The sequence below is a fragment of the Papio anubis genome, chromosome 2 (genome assembly GCF_008728515.1).
Source record: "Papio anubis isolate 15944 chromosome 2, Panubis1.0, whole genome shotgun sequence".
Lineage (NCBI taxonomy): Eukaryota > Metazoa > Chordata > Mammalia > Primates > Cercopithecidae > Papio > Papio anubis.
Window position 1 is genome coordinate 88,179,573 of NC_044977.1, and position 17,625 is coordinate 88,197,197.

General features: G+C 56.0%; 1 protein-coding gene and 1 pseudogene across 2 annotated transcripts in view; both read right to left on the bottom strand.

Moving 5' to 3' along the window:
- DNAH1 (dynein axonemal heavy chain 1) overlaps window positions 1-17,625 on the bottom strand; it is a 90,596-nt gene that overhangs the window by 14,848 nt on the left and 58,123 nt on the right. For both annotated transcript variants that reach the window (XM_031663302.1, XM_031663303.1), the window contains exons 38-55: window positions 16,509-16,686; window positions 15,403-15,597; window positions 15,193-15,312; window positions 14,821-14,979; window positions 14,631-14,738; window positions 13,377-13,517; window positions 13,075-13,235; window positions 12,414-12,571; window positions 10,133-10,306; window positions 9,553-9,591; window positions 6,684-6,862; window positions 5,349-5,579; window positions 3,733-3,929; window positions 3,122-3,257; window positions 1,978-2,186; window positions 1,541-1,712; window positions 594-785; window positions 124-234 (exon numbers count right to left, since the gene is read on the bottom strand). In XM_031663302.1, the coding sequence (XP_031519162.1) occupies window positions 124-234; window positions 594-785; window positions 1,541-1,712; window positions 1,978-2,186; window positions 3,122-3,257; window positions 3,733-3,929; window positions 5,349-5,579; window positions 6,684-6,862; window positions 9,553-9,591; window positions 10,133-10,306; window positions 12,414-12,571; window positions 13,075-13,235; window positions 13,377-13,517; window positions 14,631-14,738; window positions 14,821-14,979; window positions 15,193-15,312; window positions 15,403-15,597; window positions 16,509-16,686 (2,860 nt within the window). The remainder of the gene's footprint in view (window positions 1-123; window positions 235-593; window positions 786-1,540; window positions 1,713-1,977; window positions 2,187-3,121; window positions 3,258-3,732; window positions 3,930-5,348; window positions 5,580-6,683; window positions 6,863-9,552; window positions 9,592-10,132; window positions 10,307-12,413; window positions 12,572-13,074; window positions 13,236-13,376; window positions 13,518-14,630; window positions 14,739-14,820; window positions 14,980-15,192; window positions 15,313-15,402; window positions 15,598-16,508; window positions 16,687-17,625) is intronic.
- On the bottom strand, window positions 10,490-12,288 carry LOC103882060 (annotated as a pseudogene).

The following is a 17,625-nucleotide window of genomic DNA, read 5'->3' on the forward strand; positions in this document are numbered from 1 at the left end:
AGCTGGGGCACAAGGAGGCCAGACGACTTGCGGGGGCCAAGCAGCTAGCAAGCCTGTGCCTGTGTGAGGGTGCTGAGCTTCCTCAGAGTCAGGCATCAGGGAGGGGCTCAGGAGCACCCCAACCTTGATCTGCTCCATGGTGAGCATGGTGTCCTTGGCAGCCTCCTCCAGCAGGGGGTGCATACTCTCCAGGTCCTCCTGCATCTTGGCTACGTCCTCAGAAGTGCGCAGCAGCTGGGGGTCGGGGCACAGAGAGGAAAACAGGTGTGGCAGGGGACAGAGAGAGCACAGGGCCTGCTGGGCCGCCCTCATTCATGAGAGAAAGGCTGTGGCCGGCAGGTTCAGTGGCCCCCAAGTTGCCCAGACAACCCCAGAGGAAGGGCATCAGTCCCCCAAGTATCTGTGGGGTGCCCTGCTCTGGCCTGGCCCTTGACTGGCAACTTTTGTGCTTTTGACGAGGGGGAAGCCACCCACTTCAACAATGTGGGCTGCAGTTTGAAAGGCCGACTGCGGTGTCACCCTGGAGTTAGGGCTGAGTGAGCGGGTAGCCTGCAGGCAGCTGGCCTTGTCCACGGGGACTCGCCTGGGCCCACCTTGTCGAGGCCGCTCTTCATGCGGTTCTTGGCAGTTTTCAGCTCCAGTTTCTTCTGCCCGATGAGGATGGAGAAAATATGAAGCAGCTCCAAGTAGCTCTTGGGGGTCACATAGTTGTGGCGGGTCAGCTCTGCCAGGTACTCGATGCACTTCTTGGACACTGACTGGTGGATGTACACACAGACCTGGATCTGGGGGAGTGAGACCATGGATGCCGGCCTGGTAGAGGCCCCAAGAAAGACAGGGAGTGGGTGCCCACAGCCACTGCAGCCTGGGCCGAGGAGGGGGCCACAGCAGGAACCTCCATGCCTCTCACACTCACTCTGTGAGCCTCACGACCTCCAGGTCGAGGTCACCTTTTGTGCAGATGAAAAACCCCAGGCCCAGGGAAGTCCAGAGGTTAGTTCAAATTCACATAGCTATCAAGGGCAGGGCTGGCTTTGAACTTGGACCTAGGTTTCTCCCAGCTCTTGGCCCAGTGGTCTTGTCACAGCCCCCATGACCTGCCTGTCCCTGAGAGCCCTGAGGGGTTGCCCCCTCAGATACTGGATCTAGGGGGAGAGAGGGCCCAAGGCCTCAGCACAGCTGGGCAGGGAAATGTTGGGACTGTCACGGTCTCAGGTTGGACCAGGCAAATCTACATCCCCATCTGTGGTCTCTGGAGTTCTATCAGGGGGTTCTTGGAAGAAAGCACCATGGAGCCCTCAGGGAATAAGGGAAACAGTACCCATGCAGCTGTGTTCCCAGCACTCTAATCACTGTGATGACCTGTGGCACTGCCCATTTACAGATGAGGAAACGGAGGCTTAGACAGGAAGCACAGCCTGACCAAAAGCTTGCCCTCTGTGGTGGGCCCGGGAATCTCACCCAGACCTTGGTGACCCTGAGCCCATGCCTCAAACTAAACAGTTCTCCCCAAGGGCCTGAGCTTTACCAAGACACCCACCAGTCCTTGGATTTCTTCCTGGGAGGATTCCAGTTCTGGGATCTCATTGAGGAACATGGTGGCTACAGACTTCAGGGCCTCTGCCGGCCACTCGTTAAACCAGTCGATGGTACAGCAGTTGACCAAGGAAGGAAACTGCCTCAGACGAGCTCGGAAGACCTCTCCGATGGGGCTGGAAAGCCAGAAATCCAAATGAGGTCCAGAGACACTGACCAGTGCCCCCAGGAGCCCAGGACCCAGGGTCCTTGCACAGCCCTGTGGCATGGCAGCCAGGACACAGCAGCACAACAGCCTGGGCCCAACGACATGATGGCCAGGCCCAGGGCTGCGTCTCCTCATCTCAGGCTCCAGCGCGTGGTGTCCAGTGTCCCCGGGGCCAAGCCCTGTACACACCCAGCTCTGCTGCCCCGGCGCAGCCAGGCGACAGCTGCCTGTACCTCATGCACAGCACCATGTGGATGTTACTGCGCACACGCCCAGTGTAAGCAGCCATGAGGTTGGCCTTGGTGGGCTGCAGGCCCTGCTCCTGGACATAGGGCCGCATGGTGCTGACGATCTGGTCCTGCTCATCCACGGTATAGAGGTTGGGAATGTCACCGGAGTTTAGGACGTTGTTGATATCCTCCAGGAAGGATTCGTTCTTGATCTGGGGAGGAGTGAAGGGTTGGGGAGCTAAGCCCCTGCAGGTTGGACTGCATGACCATAGTTTTTTTGGCCCTTCACAACAGCTCCATTTGACGGACTGTACCACTAAGGCTCAGAGAAGCCCAGAGTCACACAAATGACCTCATAAGAGACTAGCCCGTATTCATAGTCTAGGATTTGCCCCCGTACAGAAGCTATGAAAACCACCGGGTTGCAGGAGGACCCTGGGTCCTCAGTGGGGGATTTGGCATTTTCCTCTTCACCCCTCTCCATGCCTCAGTTTACTCACAAGAGGAAACCATTGCCACGGGCAGAGATAGGTCCTTGCCCATCTCATACAGCCTGGGCCCGGCTTGTGTTAGATGGCATCCTCCCTTTCCTGACTCACACAGTGGCTGCCTTGAAGGGAGTTCTGGGGTTAGGACAGGGCTGTGAGCAGAGGGGCCTTTGTCCAGGGTGGGGCACGTTCGGGGGCTTCAGCCTGGGCCCCTGGGCCCAACCCTGACCACCAGCCAGGTGGAAGCCTGTTCTGTCTTGTGACCCTAGACAACCTCTCAGAGATCTAGGGAGAAGCCTCATGTCACTCCAAGAGGGAACAGGGAAGCCATGGGTCCCCAGCACTTCGGGGACAAGCCCTGTGGTCCTTGAGGTGGGATGCCATTGGCCAGTGAGTGGGGTGCTATGCTACCAGGGCTTTCTTTACCCTTGGGGCATGAGTGATGATCTATGCCCCACCTTAGCTCTGAGAGGTTGGGTTTGGTCTCATGCTCTCAACTTGCCCATCTGTGGCCCCACCTGGTCCTGGCGGTTTCTTCTGAGATCTGCCCTGACTGGCAGTGAGCTGGGCATGAAGGACTGACCACCTTCTGGGATGCTATGCTCAGATGGGGTTGTGTCCAGCCCCCCGAGCCCTGCCCTCTGCTGTGGCAGTGGCACCTGGGTGTCCGAGAACAGGAAGGTGATGGGTAGGTTCTGAAGGCCCGCCTTGAGCAGGACCTTCTTGACATCCTCGCGCCACTCGGGCATGCCGTAGTTCTTGGATAGTTCAATCTGGAAGCACTCGTACTCGGCCCTGGAGGCAGAAGTTTGGGTTGAAGCATGCTAGGGGCTTGGGGCCAGGCGCTGAAAGGTGGTGGGTGGCCACACCCTACCCCGACCACCTGGAGTTCTGCTCCCATCCTGAGCAGACCTGCAGGCCCTTCAGGCCCTGAACCCGCTTTTTTGCCTCTAGACCTTTGCCCAAGCTGTTCCCTCGGTCCAAACGCCCTTCCCTTCCATCCTCCCAGCTCTGATTCTAAGAGCAGCCCTAGCCACCTCCCCTAGTAATCCCTCTGGGATGCCTGCTCTACACTTCCCACAGCACCACAGGGCACTGCTGCTGCCTCTCCCTGCAGCCCAGGTCCTGCTACTAGTCTTTCCAGAAGCCTGTGGGCTGTGCGGGTCTGCTTCAGGGCTGTCTGAGGCCTCTACCACTGTACAAAAGCATGGGTTAAACCGACCAGCCAGCCCCGGCCACCCACTGCCCAGCACGCCTCGGAGGCCCTCACATGTGCGAGGCGAGCCGTGTGAGGGAGCTGCGGCCGCTGCCACCCACACCCAGCAGGAGTGCATTGCCCAGCGCCTGGCGCAGGGTGCGGCTGATGCGGCAGATGTGGCTCATGGCGTCCATGAAGAGGACCAGCTTCAGCTTGGCCGTGTTGATCTGGTTGTAGTCCTCTATGTACTCCTCAATCACCTGCATCATCTGCGCACCAAGGTGAGGATGGCGAAAGCGGGGCTTCTCTTACTGTAAGGTCTCCCCGCTCCCCCGCACCCACCTGCTTTCTTCTCTGTCCTGACCGAGAAGCATGGGTGCCTTGACCACCCTGTGACCTGGCCAGCTGCATGTTCCCCCTGCAGGCTCGAGCCCAAGCTGAACATTCCCAGACACTGATAAACTTGCTTAGGTTGTTGCTCTAAACACTGAGGGATTGGCCTAGTGCGGTGGCTCATGCCTATAATCCCAGCACTGTGGGAAGCCAAGGCGGGAGGATCACTCGAGCCCAGGAGTTCAAGACCAGCCTGGGCAACATGGCGAAACTCTGCCTCTACCAAAAAATATAAATATAAAAATTAACTGGGCATGTTGGTGCATGCCTGTGGTCCCAGCTACTCGGGAGGCTGAGGTGGGACAACTGATAGACCCCATGAGGTGGAGGCTGCAGTAAGCCAAGTTTGTGCCACTGCCCTCCAGCCTGGGTGATGGAGCAAGACTCAGTCACACACACACACACAAACAAAAACAAAAACAAAACCCACTGAGGGATCAAGCATATTGTTAAGCACATAGAAGCTAGCCCCAGCCCACCCAAATTCCTTCAGTCCTCATGTGAACTCCATAACTCATATGACTCCTTCGTTGCAGACGTACCATACTGAGCTAGAACATCTCTGCTCTCCCCCGTAAGTGAGTTCCCCTAATAAATGCTCTGGACTGATTACCCTGGAATTTAATGCTTCTTTCTTTGGAATCTCAACCAGTCCAATCTAGGGATGGCTTGGGGGCAGTCCCTTGTAGGAACTTGCTTTCTGCCACTTTTGGGGTGACTCCAGCCATGGGCTCAGGCGATCAGAGCACTGTGTACTGGGGCCCTCCCTGACGGGGAGCTCACCTGCCACAGCGTACCCTGCTCCTCCTATGCATGGTGGGGACGCTGGGCCTTAAGAAGCCAGGCCCCCCTGCACAAGGCCTCACCCAGGGACACATGGAGGCCTGAGAGGTGAGTCAGAGCCCTGCCTGCTCCTTCTGGGGCCCACCAGGGTGTGCCGACCCTGGGACCCTGGTGGGAGCTCTGGGAATTAGGAAAGGATGCATATAGAGAGAAACAGAACCATGGCCCCAGGCCTCCCAACCCAGCCCTCGGTGGAGGGATGATTGCCCCTATGTCTAGAGCCCATCTCAGCTGGACCACAGGCTGGTTCTCAGAGATAAGCAAAGAAACCGGTACCCAGAGAAAGCAAGGGCATGCCGGGAGTCTCCTGGAGCTGGCCTTCTCATCCTGAATCCTGGCCCCCTGGTTACAGTGTGGTGGTCTGTTAGTGGTGACTGCAGGGGGCCTGGGCCCCAGGGAGGCAGATTGAAGAGGACCCCACCAGGGGTAGGGCGCCTGCCTGGACCCCTCACCTTACTCTCACTGGTGATGAGCTCGTAGGACTTGACATCGGAGCCTGGTGACATGAAGTCCCCGTAAAGAATGGGCTGGAAGGGGCACACCTTGTTAAAGGTCACCTCCCACTGCTCCATGCAGCGCTTGAGGAGCTGGTCGAACCAGCTGCGGTCCTCCTCATTCACCAGTCGGTCCCGGAATACGCGGCAGTTCTCATGATACCACAGTCGCAGCAGCTGCACTTGGTCCTGTGGTAGCCCCAGCATCGGTGCCTGTCCTTGGCCCCCGAGCCGTCAGCTATCTCTCAAAGCACCAGGCGAGGGAGGGTGGATCCCAGTTACTGGGGCCCTGACTGGAGCCTGGCTCCCCTACCACGGCCCAGGCACAGTGTGCGGGGGCTGCTGGCCAGTGCGACTGCTGGCTGGCTGAGGATGCAGTGGACTGCACAGTGCTGCCTGGCCTCCTCATGCCTCAGCTCCAAGTCCAGCTGGCCAAGTGCCTCCTGGGTGTCTGGCTCTGCTAGTTTGTCACAAGCACCTCACTTCCACCATTTAGCCCCCTGTGGCTCCCCTAACCCCAAGCCTGTGAGCGATGCTTGATTCTCCTAATACCTTCCCAACACCCCACATCTAACCACCCACCAAGCCACACTGACATGACCCACAAATCTCCTCGGAACCTGCCCCTCTCTCCATCTCTGCTGCCGCCTCTGTCCCAGCTTCCCTGCATCTCCCTGGGTGGCAGAACTGCCCTCCGGAAGCTCCCAGCCTTTTCTGTAGACTTTGTTGGCTATAAACATGGCTAAAAGGCCAGGGCCAGCTTCTGTCCTGCTCACCCCATCTCCTTAGCCTGGGCTACACATACACTGGCCGCTCAGTCCCATTCCAAAGTGCAGGTCTGTCCCCCGCCCACCCACACAGCTCCTCATTAGAACAAATTTAAGCTCCATGCTGCCCCCCCACCATGTCTAGTGCCTGGCCCCATCCCTGCCAGTGCTCCTGACACCTGGCTCCCTGCTACACTTCCCCCTCCTTCCACCTGAGTGTTTTTGGTTCCCAGAGGGCACCCTGCTCACTGTCCCTCAAGCGTTCTCACATGCAGGGCCCACACCAGAAGCCCTCTTTCTCCCTCATCTTGCCCTGGCTCTCTCATGTGATCCCTGTCTCAGCTACCATTCCAGGTGTGGGTTCAACCCACAAGACTGGGCTCAGCTGCACCAAGGCTAGGCTCTGGGGGGCCTGGCATCCCCATGTTCCAGGGCCTGTTTGGGCAGGAAGGCCTGAGATTGGTGGGGCTGGGGAGGATGGGGAGAGCAGTGTGGGCATTGGGGAGGGTGCCTGCCCGGTCCTCACCTCGACCTTGGCTGGATCAGCCATGAGCATGCCTTGGAAGACTTTGGAGAGGTCCCTCAGGTTGAAGGTGTAGTGGGACTTGGCTGGAGTGGGCAGCAGCTGGGAGGTGATGGTGGCATACACCATGATGGTGGCTTCCACAAGGGGCTCCGTGAAGTGGGCAATGTGGGGGGCCCCGGCTGGGGGAATAGGAGAGTGGCCTGGGTCACATGCCAGGAGCTCCCTCTGTTGCCTCTGCAGGTCCTGACGTCCTTGCCTTTGCTGTGCCCCCCACTAAGCCCCTTCCCCAGCCTTCAGGCTTGGATTCCACGTACCCTTTGGCTCCGTCTCGGATGTCCCCAGTGTGAGGGAGGTGAAGAATCTCCTGCTCTGCACCCCCTATATCTTTATGCCAACACGGCCTGTCGGAGCACTGGGACTCATCATGGAATTGGGGGTGCTCGTGTGGTCAGTGCTGGGCGGGGCCATTACTGCCTTGTCCTACGGGGGCTGTGCCCAGACCTGAACATTCCATCTCTGAGCCACATGTGGGGAGGGTCTCATGGTCCACATAGGCCTCAAGATGCCTAAGGGTGGGTGTGGGGAGGCCTGGAGCACACCCCCGACCTTGAGGGCTCACCACCCACTTCAGGGCTGCCCACTTCTCAACCTGCATTTTCACCACTCACACACTTATCAGCCTGTTCTTTGAAAACTATCCAATTCTGTGCTGGGAACTCAAATTCTGTCAGTGGAAACTTGGTGAGAAGTAGAAAAAATGGAAAGAAAGGGCAGGAGAGGGGCTTGTCTGTTGACACAGGCACTGGGCACAGAGTGACCCAAACAGACATACTCCTCGCTCTCAAGCTGACATTCTTGTCGGGAGGCCGACAATGAGTGGATTAGCAAGTAAGAAAGACAGCAAACAGGTGTCAAGGGCTAGGGGCAGCCCCGCAGCAGGAAAGGGGCCTGGGGATGGCCAGAGTTGGGCTTGGGGGCGATTTTACAGCAACACTGGGGGAGGCCTCACTGAGGAAGGGGATGTCAAGCAAAGAAGTGAGATGCAAACTCGCACATAACTGGAGAAAAATTGTCCCAGGCAGAGGGGAAAGCAAGGGCAAAGGCCTAGAGGTGGGAGCAGGCCTGGCATGTTAAGGACCAGCAATGAGGGGGTGAGCAGGAGGCGGTGAGATCAGAGGACGAGGTGGGGCGAACTGAGGATGGCTTTCCCTACCACTGTCAGGACCCGGGCTCTTGCCTGGATGCGATGGGTGAGAGAGGAGGAATGTGGCCTGATGGAATGATTTCATGGGTCCCTGTGCCCTTAAGCAGAAGATAGACCTTAGGCAGGAGAAGGCAGCTGCCAGGAGACCATGGCAGGGCTGCAGCACTGGCCAGGTGGGCAAGGACAGGGTGGTGAGCAGTGGCTGATCGGGATGGATTCTTAAGGGAGAACCTATGGGAACTCCTGACAGGTGAGCTGTGGGGCAAGGGAAGGGGGCATGGAGGATGGTGCCAAGACTCCATCTTGCCTGGAGCACCTGGAAGGATGGAGCTGCCAAAGCCTGAGATGAGAAGAGTGCGGGGACCAGGGCACTTAGGAGTTTGGCTCTAGACAGGTTCGGCCTGAGATACCCTGTGGACATCCCAGGGGAGATGCGGAGCCAGGTGTTCAGGGGAGAGGTCTGGGCTGAGGATGTAGACTTGGGAGTTGCCAGCACAAAGATAGATTTCCCCATCAGAGGCGGGATGGGACTGTCTGAGGAGAGTGTGGTTGGAGGGAGAAGAGGGAGGAGAGTGTGGTTGGAGGGAGAAGAGGGAGGAGAGTGTGGTTGGAGGGAGAAGAGGCTGGAGACCAAGCCCAGTCCATCTGAGAATGGGCAGCCAGGGATGGGGGAGGCCTGAGAGAAGCCTGCAGCAGGAAGGGGATGTCTGCCGGCCAGCACTACTGACCCCCGGGAAGGCGAGGACAAGGGCTGACCACTGGTCTGGCCACAGAAGGCCAATGGTGACAAGAGCACTCTCAGAGGGTGAGGCGGGCATTCACAGGAAAGTGGGAGGGGAGGGCGGGTACAGGGGGAAGAGGCAATACTTTGGAGGAGTTTTGCTATCAAGGTGAGCAGAGAGGTAGAGTGATGGGCTGGGGCAGGTGGGAAGGGGGCCCAGAGAGGCTGTTTTGCATTTGGTGGTTAAGATGGAGAATGGGGCTTGTTTGTGGAAGGCCCAATGGCGAAGGGAGCACTGGTGTTGGTGGGGAAGAGGGGAGCCGCATTCCCAGGCAGGCCCAGGAGGAGGCTGGGCTTTGCCGTGGAGCAGCAGTCCGTTCCCAGCCACAGGAAGGAAGGCAGGGCGCAGGTAAGCAGATGGGTGCAGACCCAAAAGGCAGCTGTCTCCCGACAGCCTCTTTCAGCTGAAGGCAGGGGGAGGAGGCAGGCCTGGGCAAGGACAGGGACTGCAGTGGTCAGCTGCCTTGCCGCGACGACGGGCAGATTCATCACAATGTCTGCCCCACAGACATCCCGGCTTTCCTGCGCACACCTGCTCCCTGGAGTTCTGATTCTTCACATAGGGTGGGAGTTTGTTGGATTCCCTTATTCATGCATTCATTTTGCATTTAATTTGCGTCTATCATCAGCTGGACACTAACGCAGGCATGGAAGGGCCGGCTGACTCTAAGAATGGGTGAATGAGCCTGTGGGGCAGCCAGTGCCTGTGTCAACCTTTGCTCTGGCACCCAGTGGCCCAAGGTCCCTGCATGAACCTAAGGATGGTTCACCACGGCGCCTGGTCCCAGTCTCAACATATCCAACCAGAGCCCAGAGCTCTTCCTGGAACCAGTGCCCCCTTCCCACCCAGGCCCTCCTGGGCCTCTGCCCAGGCCCACACTTACGCACAGGCTCCCGGTAGCTTTTCTCTCCAAGGAGTCCATCTAGAGGATGGAGGGAGAGACACGGGGCTCGGGGTTAGGTGGACATCTTGCTGCTCACCCTGGCCAGGTGAAATGGTAGGGGAAACAGCATCTTGGGTTAAGCTTTTCCCCAAACTCCATAAAGGCTCAGAGACACTCCATCCATCCTATCTTGTGGCTTCTCCTGATTTACAAAAGTAACATGCCTCCCCCAGAGTTTCTGGGCAAGTACTAATGTATACATATGTATGTATGTGAGTGAGTGCATATCTATGTGTATCATACATCCAGCAATCACCACGTGCCAGGCTTCATGCTAGGTGCTCTACATGCAATATCATATTTAACCCTCACAACCTGGAATGGTAGGTACAGATGAAGAAACAGGCTCAGAGAGATTCATGAGCTGCCAAAGGTCACACAGCTGAGTGAGAGGTGAAGCCGGGGTTGCGGTCATGGTTTGGCCACTCCACCTTTTCTGGCGGCCACCCAGCTGTCCTTGGTCTGGCCTCCCTGGCCTGGGCTTCTGCCTTTGTCCATGCTCACCCCCACCAATACTCACTCATCCAGTTGCCCAGGATGGTAGAGAAGATGCGTTTCTTGCTGACCTCGTCCATCTCAGCGAAAGACAGGTAGTTGAAGTGACGCATCAGCCGTGGGGTGATGGTGTTCCTGCCTCCACCGGGGGGGCCCATGGCACAGACGAAGTTGATGTCCACTAGGTTCTTGAAGGCGCCTGGAGTAGGGGCAGGAAGTCAGGAAGGACCCTGGCCAGGGCTGCATTATGACCTTTGTGGCCCCTTCACCATACAAAAATTCAAAATTATACTTTAGAACAGTATTGGAATAAAGACAAATACATCAATATTACACATGAAAATTTTTCTTTGCCCTAAAAATTCATCCTCCTCCCCTTTAATTTTTTTACAAAGTTTAAAAGTACTTTTTTATTGCAGACATTTTCATATACAACGTTAGTGAAATTGAGCCCCTCCCCTGGCATGGTGACATATACTTCAACCTTATAAAAACATTCAAGTAACCCTGGACATTTTCATGTCACTCTCTTTTTTAGTACCTGGGGATTGGCTTTGGCTAGATTTTCTATTTTAACCCATGCTTCTTCCTGTACTTTCATTTTTAGCTTCTCTTTTAGTTCTTCTGCTTTGAACTGTTGTGTACAGTCATCAAATAGCTTTTGGTTCATCTCCATGAACAGCTTCAGGGCGTTGTATAGCAAGCCATGTATTATCTTGTTGCAATGGGTCTTTGAGTTGCGGTACAAGGAAGGAAACACGATGGGCAGAATCTTTGCGGCGTTGTCACTGATTAAACTCATGATGTATTCATTATTCCAGTAATAGACAGCTCGCTCTGCCACCTGGAAGTGTGGGCTGGAGACACATTTGGCCAACTGCCGGAAGAGGGGCTCCATAGTCTTCACAAATTCTGATGGTTCAATGACATCTAAAATCGCTTCTAATTCATTTAAGAACATTACTTCTTTTGGACTGTGAGTCTTTGGCCAGTATTTGAGAAGTGCCATCACAACAGGTTCTGTGAGGGTGTTGTCCTTTTCTAAAAACTGCACTACACAGTATGCCAGCTGGGGGTGGTAGACACTCAGAGATCTCACTTTGTGCAAAGGTAGTAACACCTTCAATAAGAAAATCTTGTGTTCTTTTAGTGGTAAGGCAAATCCATTAATTATACTTCCCAATATTTCCAGTAACTCTGCTATGCCATTATGATGCTCTGTTTCATAAATAAACCTATAAAATAGATTATCTGTTTTCTGATGTAAGCTCTCAAGCCTAGGAATTTCCCATAGATTCTGTGAAGGGTGGTTTTAAGAAAATCTCTCTCCTGAGGATCTTCACTGTCAAAGAGCTCTAAAAGCTGCAATACAAACTTCTGAGCAATGTATTTCTTTGCTATATTAGGTTGGAAATCTGGAGACTCCAAAAATCTTAAGAAAAATTCATAAACAAGTGTAGATGAGGCCAGGCTGCTTCTAACGTCGGTTCATCTTCCTCTGAGTCAAATTCTGCTCCCCTAGGATTAGAGGAAGGTGGGAATGTTCGAAACGTGTTAACTGCAAACATATGGACTACTACTGGGTAAATAGGCTGTGTGATCACATTCTGATTATGGGTGATATATTCTACCATTTCACTTCAAGCAGCTCGTGTTACTTCCTTCCACTTTAGGTCACTTAGTGGATCAGAAACAAAGTCAAAAGAGGACACAACACTGACGTAACCTCGGGATAAAAAGTTTCTCTTGATCAGCAGGAGGAACATCTTTTAAGGATGGTAGTTTTTGAAGTTCTCTATTATTGCTTGCACTAAACCTTGAAGAGTTGTGCCATTTGTCTTTCTTCACTATGGGCTGAGAGACGAGTACTTTTATTTTAGCAGACACTGTAGACGGGACAGCAACAAGGGTGTTTTCCTGACGGAAATTTGCTCTGATTCTACTATGTCTTGTCCTTCTTTTGAACTTATTCCACTCTTCTCTGCTTTTGGTGATTCTTTCTCCTGCTTGTTTTTATTCGGCATGGCTGGAGTGGGCCGCCGCCGCCGCTGCCCCTGCCGCCGCCTGGGGACTGAGTCGTTCGCTTGCTCTCGCTTCACCTTTTTCAGGCTCCCAGAGACTGCGGCAGCCATGGCGGCGGCGGCGTCTCTCCGCCCCTCTCCCCGCCGGCCCCCCTTTAATTTTAAGATAAATTACAACATTTTTGTGGGTGCCTTAAAGTAGTGTAGGCCTTTAGTGCTGCGCCTCCTGTGCTCTTGCACAGCACGCCCAGCCCTTGCCCTGCCAGCCAGGCCAGCCACACTCACCGATGATCTTGCGGTCGTACCAGCCGCCGTGGTCCATCCACTGGCGCAACAGCTCGATGGGTGGCTGTGCGCCGTAGGTCTCCAGGGCCGGCATGTTCAGGTCATCGATGAAGAAGATAAAGTTGCGCCCCAGAGGTGGTCCAAACACACCCTTCCGCCTGAGGGGAGAGGCTGTGTGAGCCCAGCACCCACAGGCACCAGGTCCTCTGAGAATCCAGGGGCAACGGGTGGCAGCTCTCCCTTTGGGAAGCCCTTGCTAAATTTCAGCCTCCTCCAAATTGCTAGATGTCTTGACCCACCCTCATCCTTGTTCTGAGTGTCCTGGGACTGCTGGGACAGGCTGACTTGAGTCTGAGCTCCCTCAGAGTCTCACCTCGCAGGCAGATGGACAACAGGCTTCTCACAGACAGACCCAGGGCCCTGCCCAAGGGCCCAGCCAGGGCGAGCACCCACCCGCTGACCAGCTTTGTAGGAATTTTTGATAGAGGGAAGGCTCTGGAGCAGTCTGTGAGGGAACCCTGGGCCCCTTGAGGGGCTGCCAGTTCCGCCTTGGAGGTTTCTGGCAAACCCAGGAGCATAATTTGGTGGAGAGGTGGGACAACAGCTGGGTCGGCCAGACCAGGGGAACGCAGGGGTGAGGAAGGAGGGAGGGGTGCCCTGCCTCTTGTCTAGTTTGCTGTCAATGACGTCCTGGGTCTGGTTGGCTGAAGTGCGGGCTGAGAAGGTGAGGAAGTGGCTGACGTACTCCAGTGCCAGGTTCTTAAGGAGCTTGTCAGAGATGGTGAGTGTCTTCCCCGTGCCTGTCGGCCCAATGCACAGCACCTGGCAGAGCAGGGATGGCACAGAAGGAGCACGCAGTGGGCCTGGTGCACAGGAGGAGCTACCCCTGCATCAGTGTGGGAGGCTGGTCAAACCCCAGTGTAGGCCTTGGGGACGGTGGAGGCAGGGCCTGGGGGTGCTCACAGGCTTCTTGTTGGTGAGCAGCATGTCCAGCAAATGGGACATCTGCACGGTGTCCATGGTGGGCACAATGATGTTGCAGTAGTTGGTGTCTGGTACCATGGTGAATGGAGCTGAGGAGTCCATCCACTTCACCCAGGCAACCTGGAATCACAGGTGGCTCGGCGGTGGGCCTGGAACCCCTTCCTGCCCCACTCCCGGCTGCGGCCCCATGGCCAAGTGCAGAAGGGCCAGGAGCTGCACAGCTAGGCTTTGGCAAGAGGGTCCAGGGGCAGGGTTGCTTCCGGTGGAAACAGAAAGTCCTGTGCCCTGCTTTCTGCATGGGGAGGGTAACTCCCAGCACAAACAGCCAAGAATGGGGACTGAGCACAACTGCATAGGAGGGCTCTCCCTGCCCAGTTTGGGGGCTCCCTAAGGACTGCCAGGCCCTGAGTCTCTGCAGAAAGGAGATGCTCCGAGAATTGAACAGCCCAGAATGCAAAGGTGTTTGCTGTTTAGTTTCAGGCTACCCAAGAAATGTGGGGGCCAGAACCATGGGTGCTGGTATCAGCTGGAAGCTGAGAGGCCACTGGGTCCAGTCTTCCCATCACCATCCCTGCCTGCACAAATCCCTTCACTCACAGCAGCCCTGACCCAGCTTGCAGACGTCCCCTGATGGGGGGATCACTACGGCCAGCCAAACCAATGCATCCCACTGGGCACAGTCCTAACTGTTAGACCCAAATGCGCCCTGGGAGCCCCCAGCAGGACCCTGCACAGTAATGGACAGGTCTCTGCAGACACCTTTCCACCTCTGTCCTCCTGGGCTGGGGTCTTGACCTTGGGATGAGGGTGGGCTCCTGGAGCCCTTGCTAGCTGATAGCAGCGATGAGGACACTAAAGCAGGCTTCAAGAGCTTGCCCCCCACCCCTGGGGAGCCCAGTCTCGGGGAAAATGGGGCTTTTAAGTGGAACTGAGGTGGGCAGTCCCTGGGCTCCGCATCAATGTGGAAGAGGCAGTGTGTATGGCTGGAAAGGGAGGTACTGGAACGTCTCCCCTCTCAGCCCAGCCCTAGGTTCAAGTACAGTTCTGCCACATCTGGAAAACAAGCACAACAGTAACCACTCTACAGGGCCATGAGGATTCATGGGATGATGTAAATAACCCCCGCCTGAGACCTGGTGGCCGTCAATGTGACCGCTCCCTGTGTGGCCATAATTCATTGTGGGAACAGCAGCCACCCTCCCTGTGCAGTCTCTGGGGAGGGCCTGTGGCCACCTGCTTGTATTCCTCCTCTTCATCCTCATTGTCATTGGTGCCACTGATGCCCGCATCCTCCAGCCTGTAATCGAACACCAGCCCCTCTTCTGGGAAGAGCAGAGTCAGCTGCCAGGAACCAGGAGGAGAAGCAGGCTGTGAGGCCCAGTAGGGCTGAGGCTCCTGGTCCCTGGGGGCTGCCAGCTCTCACCTGTTCGTTCTCCATCTTGAGCCTTAGCCAGTGGCTAAAGCTGGTACGGCCATTGCTGTCCCCAGTAGCACCCACACTCCAGATCAGGGAGAAGATGAACCAGGGCTCAATCAACTCTGCGACGTGACTCAGCTTTTCAGAGGGTATTTTCTTGAGGCCCTGGGGATGAAGGGAACAGTATCAGGCTGAGACAGGAACAGTATCAAGCGGCCTGAGGAAGTGGAGCAGGGGCATGTCTTGACCTCTGCCACACAGCTTTGTTTCTCTACAGCCAATTGGACAGGTGGTCTCGTGACCCATGTTGCACCAATCCAATTCTCTCTTTCAGGCCCCAGAGAGCAAGGAGAACAGTGTGGGGAGAGGGACCAGTACCTCCCTAGGCAGAAAGGGCTTGAAGAAGCAGTCCAGCAGCTTGAGGAGGCTCATGGTCAGGTTGCAGTTGGTTGAGGCGATCACCTCCTTCACTGAGGACCGAACGAAGGAGATGGATTCCTGCAGGGAGCAGGCACCCGGTTCTCATGGCTGGCAGCCACAGTGCCCTGCTGCCCTGCCGGGGTCAGGCATACCCATGGCCTCACTCACCTCCAGGAAGCTGACAAAGAGGGCCTTGAAATGCTCCTCGTAGGGCTTCAGCAAGGGGGGCAGCTTTTTCAGCCAGCACTCGATGAAAGGCATGAGCCCCAGGATGCTGGGCTCCAGGTACACCATGCCACAGCGGGAGACTGTAGCTGGTGAAGCCACCGCCAGGTCTTGTACCTCGAACATCATGGTCATTGCCTGGTGCCAAGACGAACCACATGAGTGGGCTGGCTGCCAGTCCCCAGGCCTGGAGAAAGGGCTGCAGGGCTGCAGGGAGGGGCTGCACATCCTGTAAGTGGGTGATGTGGGCAGGCTGTGGGGCAGGGGCAGTGCTGGGTGGGATGCAGGAACCGCTGGGTCCTTAGCTGATAATGGGCTCTCCTTGGAGCCCTGAGGAGGACCCCAAGCCAGGAGATTCCTGGAGCTCCCTGACCAGACTGGGGTGAGGGCATTTTGGGGTCCCTGGAGGCCTGGGGACATCTGATGGGAACTGTGTATTTTGCTCCAGAGCACCCCCCAACCCCTGTGCACATAGACACAGGTCCACATTGACTGCCAGCTATTTGCTTTTAGAAGGATTCAAGAGCTGAACTCAGTGTAGACCTGTGAGTTGCTCTTGTGCCCAGGCCATATCCCTCTTTCTCTGACAACTGCCCCTCACACACCAGGCAGGTCCCCATGGTGGTCTGTGCCAGGCATCTCCCAGACCCCAGGCACACTGCCAGGACCAGATGCATACCTGACCCCACCTGACCCTACTGAGGCAACATGACTGAAAGTGGGCCTGGGAGGCAAGAGGCAGCATCAACCGGGTAGCAGTGGGACAGGCATCCTGGTGGACTCAGAACACAACAGAAAGAGGGTCTGTATAAAGGGTGCTCTGAACAACTGTGGGACACCCTGAGGTGTGGGAGCTCAGGCCAGGGAGGGGCATTAGGAGCTGAGCCTAAGCTCCTGCTAGCAGGAGGGCTCTTGCTGAGTCACGGTGACAGCCTGAGATGCACCCATGGCCTTGAAAGGGGTGAGGGGGCAGAGTTTGGCCAGCATGGTGCAGCCTCCAGGCCCACCCAGCCTTGGAGGAGAGTGGGCAGGTGGACAGGTGGGTGCACCTCTGTGAGCTTGATGATCTCCCCAGAGCTGAGGCACAGCTTCTTGTTGTCATCCAGCACCGTGTTCATGTTCTCAATCCAGACGGCGTCCACCGGCCCATCGAACATGTACCACTTCTTGTTGGTGTCGGACGCGATGGCCCCGGCCCGGATGAGCGAGGAGAAAATCCCGTCTGTCCTGTAGCGCCAGGGAGGAGAGGGCTGGAGACATCAGGGAGGCTGTGCTTTGAGCACAGCTGGCTCCCAGGGAAGCCTGGCCCCCAGGTGGGCGGGCTCTGCTTTACATTTTCCTTCAATCTCTTTGTCCTTTTAAAAAGTATAATAGGAAAAGTGGGAATTTTTGGTGTCACATGGTGTAATGAAGACATGTGCTTATGTACCCGCCCTGCTGAAGCCCCATTAAAGGTGAAATCCCAACAGGAAAAAGGGACAGGGGAGGAGGCAACAGCAGAGATGGAGGCAGCACAGCTCTGGAAGACAATGGACAGGGATGGAGGAGGGTAAATGACAGAGCAGAGAAAGCAGCGTGGTGAGAAGTGGCCAGGTCCTGCTTCAGAACCCAGGGGCCTCAGACCTCAGAGGCAGCACACACCAGGGAAGGGGCTGGTAGGGCTGACAAAGATGCTGTGCTTGGTCCAGCCTTAGGCTCTGGAACTTTCTCCTAGGTGTCCATATATGCACATCCTTGTAAAATCCAGTTTCAGCAAAGAACCCTGCTAAGTCAGTTTAGCCAGAACCCTTGATATCTGATCACTCTTGAGGCTCCTTCCCTACACCACCCCCAGGTGATGTCTGGTTACCCTAAGGCCTGCCTTCAGTTGGAATCCTGTTAGGTTGGTTCAGCCAGAATCCCCCTCACCACTGATGTTTCCTCTGGATTTTCCACCCACTGATGCTCACCCTGCCCCTTGACTATAGATTCCCACTGACCCATGCTGTATTCAGAGCCTGGTCTCTCCCCTTAACTACAAGGCCCCAGTGCAGTGGTCTCTGTGCCTGCCATGCTCCTGAATACATTCTTCCTCAGCATGCTTTAACAAGTATCATTGAGGGCCGGGTGTGGTGGCTCACACCTGTAATTCCAGCACTTTGGGAAGCCGAGGTGGGCAGATCACCT